Below are 7,500 nucleotides of genomic sequence, written 5' to 3'. Positions count from 1 at the left end.
ATTATGCGAACACCCACGGTGTGTGTGAGATGCCACTAATACACTGCAGTCCTGTGGGGCAACACTGATTCCAATTAGTGAGATGTAAGTAATCTAAGGGAGTGACGTGTCAAGGTAAGGCAAGATTTTATTGTCCTACAGTGCAGAAAACAGTTTTACGCATGCACACGCACACACACACACACACACACACACACACACACACACACACACACACACACACACACACACACACACACACACACACACACACACACACACACACACACACACACACACACGCACACTGAAGCTCTCATTTAATCACACAACCTGTAAAGAGCACACCAACACGGAGCATTATTTCCACTTCATTTATTATTGACAGCTGAAGGAGCTGACAGTGACGAGAGGTCCCAGGGTTCAACCACAGGTCGCCGACTAACACCAGCCTGACTTCTGAGTCGACGTGTTTGCCTTTTTTAAATTTGCACGTGTGCGCAAAAAACACAGCAACGCCGAGCCAAGAAGTAAAGACCGATTTTATTTGGCACTTTAAATGAGGAGGAAAAGAAAAAAAAGCAGTCAGGGATTCCTGCCAGTGAGAGGGCTGAATATCCTCCAATAAAAATAACTACACTCTTTAATCCCACCAACCCTGAGTCATAATGCACAACTTTTAAGCCTCAATATGTCTGCATTTGTGGAATTTTGTGCCATGTTTCTGAGAGGTGAAACAATATTGACTCAATGCTCGGATCACACTGGATGAAATACACCAGGGGTCGCAACCCGAAGTCTTGAAAGAGCCACATTGGACCAAAAATACAAAAAAAACATGATGTGTCTATATTAGCTATATTAGCCTACTATCAAAATGACTTGAAAAGTCTTATATAAGTGTTATAATGAAGGCAACACATGATGTAAGTGTCTATATTAGCTATATTAGCCTACTATCAAAATCACTTTAAAAGTCTTATAAAAGTGTTATAATGAAGGCAACACATGATGTAAGTGTCTATATTCGCTATATTAGCCTACTATCAAAATGACTTGAAAAGTCTTATGTAAGTGTTATAATGAAGGCAACACATGATGTAAGTGTCTATATTAGCTTTATTAGCCTACTATCAAAATGACTTGAAAAGTCTTATGTACGGTAAGTGTTATAATGAAGGCAACACATGATGTAAGTGTCTATATTAGCTATATTAGCCTACTATCAAAATGACTTGAAAAGTCTTATGTAAGTGTTATAATGAAGGCAACACATGATGTAAGTGTCTATATTAGCTATATTATCCTACTATCAAAATGGCTTTAAAAGTCTTATGTAAGTGTTATAATGAAGGCAACACATGATGTAAGTGTCTATATTAGCTATATTAGCCTACTATCAAAATGGCTTTAAAAGTCTTATATAAGTGTTATAATGAAGGCAACACATGATGTAAGTGTCTATATTAGCTATATTAGCCTACTATCAAAATGACTTGAAAAGTCTTATGTAAGTGTTATAATGAAGGCAACACATGATGTAAGTGTCTATATTAGCTATATTAGCCTACTATCAAAATGACTTGAAAAGTCTTATGTAAGCGTTATAATGAAGGCAACACATGATGTAAGTGTCTATATTAGCTATATTAGCCTACTATCAAAATGGCTTTAAAAGTCTTATGTAAGTGTTATAATGAAGGCAACACATGATGTAAGTGTCTATATTAGCTATATTAGCCTACTATCAAAATGGCTTTAAAAGTCTTATATAAGTGTTATAATGAAGACAACACATGATGTAAGTGTCTATATATATATATATATATATATATATATATATATATAATTAGCCTACTATCAATATATATATATTGAGTCTGTTTAGCTGATTGGAGAGCGAGCTTCCGCAGCGAGTGGGTCCATGACCATGACTTCTGTTTTGTTTGATCCCCCGTTTTACTGCCGTGTTACAGACACCATTTGTATGTAAGTAATCATTTACAAAATATTTCTGTGTAAATAACTCTTTTCACAACGTATATATCTGCGGCTTACATATGAAAAAAAAAATTATATTATTAAAATTATACTCCCAGAAACACGTTAGTTTCTACTTCATACTTAATCAAATTGTTTTATAATGCAGTAATGCCAGTAATATGAGCTTAATTATTGTAAAATCATAAACAAAATGCGTGGCTTTTATGACTCACTTTTTATCTCCTGTGTTAGTCCTGCAGGAAAAAAGGCTTCGAGACTTTATATCGCTATAACTCTGATTCATTGGACGTTGTTCAAACGTGCATCAACCTCCGTGAACTCGGTGGCGCCAGATGTTTCACCTCCCGACCGTTAGACAAGGAATGAGGACATTTAAACAATGAGCCGCGTGCTCCCCAGTGATTTTTTTAGCGCCGTCTGGACGGGCGTCTGTTGTTTGTTCGGAATTAGCGGCGGACGCAGCGATTGGATTAGGAGGGCTGCTCTGGCAAAAGCGTCCTTCTGCACGCCAGATTACGGCGGATGAATAACGGGGACAATAAGCGGAAAAAAAAATAAAGATACTTATATTGCAGTAATTAGCTTCGACGCACGCTGCCTCGTCTTGAAACGTGACTAATTATTGATTTCCAGTATCTTATCATACAGCCGTCCCTCCTTTTTTGCTGTTCATTGCTTCATGGCCTGCTAAATATATTTCCGCAAAGTATGTCACGGCGCATGCGCAATCCCTCATGCCTCCACTGGAAGCGCGCTGACACACGCGCCGGCAAAGCTGCAGGCAATCAGTAATCTACGCACCTAGGACTAATGAAGACAGACAGCATAAAGACCAGCGTAGATCCGAAGATTCAGTGTCGAAACGTAGTTCACTCCGAGTAGTAGGCATCCTGTCTCTGGCTTCCCCTCCTGCGTGCTTGCTCTCTCTCTGTGACTTCCCCGTTCCCCGTGTCTTATGCCCTTCGTGTTCCCCGCAGTGCTTCTCCTGTTTCCCGGGATGGAGCTGTGTGCCTCGACTTCCTTCTGGATTCCGGACTGCCTCCCTTGATCCTCGACCCCTGCTTGGACACGGACCTCGTTGCTTCTCTCAAGCCCCCCGACCGCTTGCTTGCCCACGGACTGCCTTCTCGCCTTGCCCCTTTGGTCTGACGAAGGATTCATCCAACACACATAAACAACAAACTCTGGTAACATTTACATTATTAATTTTACACATCGTCTTGCACCATTCACTTAGAGTAGCATACACACCCCAACACTTCATCACCAGATTCAATAAACCTATTGAACTGATTCTTGCTGTTGTGTCGTCTCCTTACCCTGCCGTACGTAACAAATTATTCATTTAAAATCCAATATTTGCGTAACTAAAGCATTAAATAACTTGTTTATGACTCTCTACATACAGTTTTAAACCTTATGGTGTTTTAACATTAATATGTTAATACGGCGCAATTGGGAGAGTGGCCGTGCCAGCAACCTGAGGGTTCCTGGTTCGATCCCCACCTTCTACCAACCTCGTCTTGTCCGTTGTGTCCTTGAGCAAGACACTTCACCCTTGCTCCTGATGGGTCGTGGTTAGCGCCTTGCATGGCAGCTCCCGCCATCAGTATGTGAATGTGTGTGTGAATGGGTGAAAGTGGAAATAGTGTCAAAGCGCTTTGAGTACCTTAAAGGCAGAAAAGCGCTATACAAGTATAACCCATTTACCATTTCTTGTTTTCATGTGTTTTTTTTGGGGGGGGGTTGCCTTATGGTTCGGGACCCTTTGGGACTGTGCGACCATGGGTGCCACTTTCGTGACTTCTGTGGTGCTTTTTTGTGAATTTCTGGATCCGCCTCCCGGGAGCCTTTTGGCCGTGGAGACCAGCTGCTGGGTCTCTGCCACACCAGAGTCCGTTTGGAGAGACCGGAGGAGAGGAGATGCGGATAAAGAGACAGGGCTGCGAAGCTGGCACTGAGCGCCGGGACGGACAAGCTTCACAGTGTCTTGGCTGAATGAGCAGGTATCGGACACCTCGCTCATCCATACAGACTGGATACTGGCCGAGAGTTAGTGGGCAGCCGAGGGTGGAGTCGACTCTCTTGGTTGCTTTGTTGGGTCTGCTCCTGTCTCTGGCCATACTCCCTCCACCCCAACAGATGATGGCATGGAACACCGCAGAAGCCACCACGGTGAATATGTTTTTTTTTTAAATATTTTTTTAATTTAATGTCTGATACCCCCCCCCAGCACGGTTTACCTGTTTCTCACTTTTTTGTAAGGGGCGCCGGAAGTTGTCAGAAGTTTGTCTGCTCTTGAATGGGATTGATCTGAAAATCTTCATTTCCCCTCGGGGATTAATAGTATTTCTGAGTCTGTTGAGAGCCCTCTAGACATGAAAAAAACATGCGGCCAATCGGTGGCCACGATACTCAACAGATGGCCTATATGTTACGGTTGTACAGGGGAAGAAGACGGCACAGACAGGAGGGACGTCGTTTTAGCTCTATGTTTACATAGGGGCTTCACGGTGGCAGAGGGGTTGGTGCATCTGCCTCACAATACGAAGGTCCTGAGTAGTCTTGGGTTCAATCCCAGGCTCGGGATCTTTCTGTGTGGAGTTTGCATGTTCTCCCCGTGACTGCGTGGGTTCCCTCCGGGTACTCCGGCTTCCTCCCACCTCCAAAGACATGCACCTGGGGATAAGTTGATTGGCAACACTAAATTGGCCCTAGTGTGTGGATGTGAGTGTGAATGTTGTCTGTCTATCTGTGTTGGCCCTGCGATGAGGTGGCGACTTGTCCAGGGTGTACCCCGCCTCCCGCCCGATTGTAGCTGAGATAGGCTCCAGCGCCCCCCGCGACCCCAAAGGGAATAAGCGGTAGGAAATGGATGGATGGATATATATACAATATATATAAATAAGAAATAATAATAAAACAAGGGAATGTGTATGGTGTGCGACTATGTGTAGAAATTAAATGAGTGTTACCCGTAGTGTTGAGCGAGAGGCGGAAGTTCAAAAGGAGCAAGGCTCACTCTGAGGTCGAGGGTAGGAGAGAGGCGTCAAAGTCTGTGTCCAGACGGGAGGTCGAGATCCAAGAGGCAGCCAGGGAAGCAGAGGGAATACGGGGAGACGAGACACACATCTCGTGACGCGGGAACGGAGGTATGCTGCTGGAAGACGACAAGGAGGACACAAGACATTTGAACACGGAGGGGGAGAAAACACAGAGAGGGAAAAGAGTGCATAGAACTAAATATGTTCGGCTTACTGTACAGGACAGGTCACTGCGTTCTGGCCCAGGATAGCAGGTTGCTCTGGCTTAAGGTAAAGTTCAAAGTTAAAGTACCAATGATTGTCTCACACACACACTAGGTGTGGTGAAATTTGTCCTCTGCATTTGACCCATCCCCTTGTTCCACCCCCTGGGAGGTGAGGGGAGCAGTGAGCAGCAACGTGCGCCGCGCTCGGGAATCATTTGGTGATTTAACCCCCGATTCCAACCCTTGATGCTGAGTGCCAAGCAGGGAGGTAACGGGTCCCCTTTTTTGTCGTCTTTGGTATGACTCGGCCGGGGTTTGAACTCACAACCTCCCAATATCAGGGCGGAACACTCTAACCACAAGGCCACTGAGCTGCAGTAACATATTGTGTCATTTATCATTCTATTATTTTGTCAACATTATTAAGGACAAGTGGTAGAAAATTAATTATTAATCTACTTGTTCATTTAATGTTAGTATCTGCTTACTTTCTCTTTGAACATGTTCTATCTACACTTCTGTTAAAATGTAATAATCACTTATTCTTCTGTTGTTTGGATACTTTACATTAGTTTTGGATGATACCACAAATTTGGGTATTTGGGTGGCGGACCGGTACTTTTCAGAGGCAGTATAGTACCGAACATGATTCATTAGTATCGCGGTATTATACTAATACCGGTATACCGTACAACCCGAGTTGGGACACCCCTTCTTTACATTGAAAAAGAGAGCAGAGTCAACCAAGTCAAATTCTTACGTGGCCAAAAATGATTCTAGTTTTCTGATTCTGATTCAAGTTGCAGCTACGCGTGTTTGTTTTGGTCGTTGATGGCATGGAGCTCTGAGACCGTGTTACGCTACTATCAGATCTAATCTCACCCTGGTCCGGTGGAGCTGGAACGTCCTTCAGCGTCCGTACCACAATGTGGGTGAAGCATCTTTACGAAGCGCCCCTAAGTGCACCACTATCCCTGCGAGCGTGCATTAGCTCCTACCTCCTACCACCTACCGTCTTCCTTGCAGCCCGCTCGGGGGTCCTGTTTGATCTGGGATATGACGGCAGCTGCACCGTGTCGCCCATAAATCCACTGACAAGCGCAATTTGCCTGGCCGCACACACAAACATTGGTTAAAGAGCTCTTAGGAATGCACTACGTTGCGGGGTGGCCCTTTATCCAGCTGGTGGCCGGGTAAGTGAAGACAGTATAAATAACCCTTTAAGTGCATTAAAGGCAAGGCCAATTCCAGGCTGGCACCATCTTAAAAACTGCGCTGTCTGCGAGATTTGTCACCGGGGTTATTTTACCCGTGCCCATTACAGTCCACTGTGGACAACTGTGGCCCAGGTGGTCCGGGTGGGAATCCATTATCATTGTCCTTGAGTGAGATGCTGGGACGGTGGACTGTTGATGTCTTTTGCGTGGCCCCGGGTTTAGATGCAGCGTTAAAGCATTTGCAAGTTTATAGTTTCATAAACCAGATGAATGGAGAGTAAAACACTCCCAGGGACATCCTTTACAGCCATGTAGGATGTAACACAACACAAGAGCTGTGTAAATGTTCCTTTTTAATTGGTATTTTTTTTAACAATACTTTGCATTAAGTAAAGCACAAAGACAAGGTCTTATTTTTCACACCGAGTTAGTTGGTTCTGTTCCTCGGTCTGTAGGATTATGCCCCAGACACGACAATCCAACTCATCTTGGCACTTGGTATCAACAACACTTTGTGGCGCTGTTTAAAAGGCGGAATAATTCAACGTTGTTACATTTTAAGAAGATTTACTCTTTCTCCTTTTTTAAGAAATTCACTGTTTTGGTGGCCCAACATCGGCACGATTCCACCAAAGTCAACCTCGGCGACTCAGTGAGTTTCAAATGTATATTTAGCATTTATGACTAAAATTGTGATTTATTATTTAGATTTAACATTTAGATTTGGATTTAACATTTGGATTTAACGTTTATATTTAACATGGGACTTGTAACATTTACATTTTGATTTAGATTTAACATTTAAATTCAACATTTAGATTTGAATCCAACATTTATATTTTGGTTTAACATTTAAATCAGGGGTCCTCAAACTTTTTGACTCAGGTTTAAAACAATTTGGCCGGGGGCCGGGCTGTATATACATATATATATATATATATATATATATATATATACATATATACATATACATATATATATATATATATATATATATATATATATATATATATATATATATATATATATATATATATATAAAAATGTATA

The 7,500-nt window shown here is 42.7% G+C and overlaps 1 protein-coding gene across 1 annotated transcript in view; it reads right to left on the bottom strand.

Annotated features, from left to right (window-relative positions):
* LOC133620698 (uncharacterized) overlaps window positions 1-7,500 on the bottom strand; it is an 80,992-nt gene that overhangs the window by 69,139 nt on the left and 4,353 nt on the right. The window contains exon 3 of the mRNA XM_061982298.1: window positions 6,246-6,342. Within this exon, the coding sequence (XP_061838282.1) occupies window positions 6,246-6,342 (97 nt within the window). The remainder of the gene's footprint in view (window positions 1-6,245; window positions 6,343-7,500) is intronic.

The sequence above is a fragment of the Nerophis lumbriciformis genome, linkage group LG24 (genome assembly GCF_033978685.3).
Source record: "Nerophis lumbriciformis linkage group LG24, RoL_Nlum_v2.1, whole genome shotgun sequence".
In the NCBI taxonomy this organism is placed as follows: Eukaryota; Metazoa; Chordata; class Actinopteri; order Syngnathiformes; family Syngnathidae; genus Nerophis; species Nerophis lumbriciformis.
The sequence above is the reverse complement of the archived record's forward strand: the minus strand, read 5'-3'. Positions and strand labels throughout refer to the sequence as shown.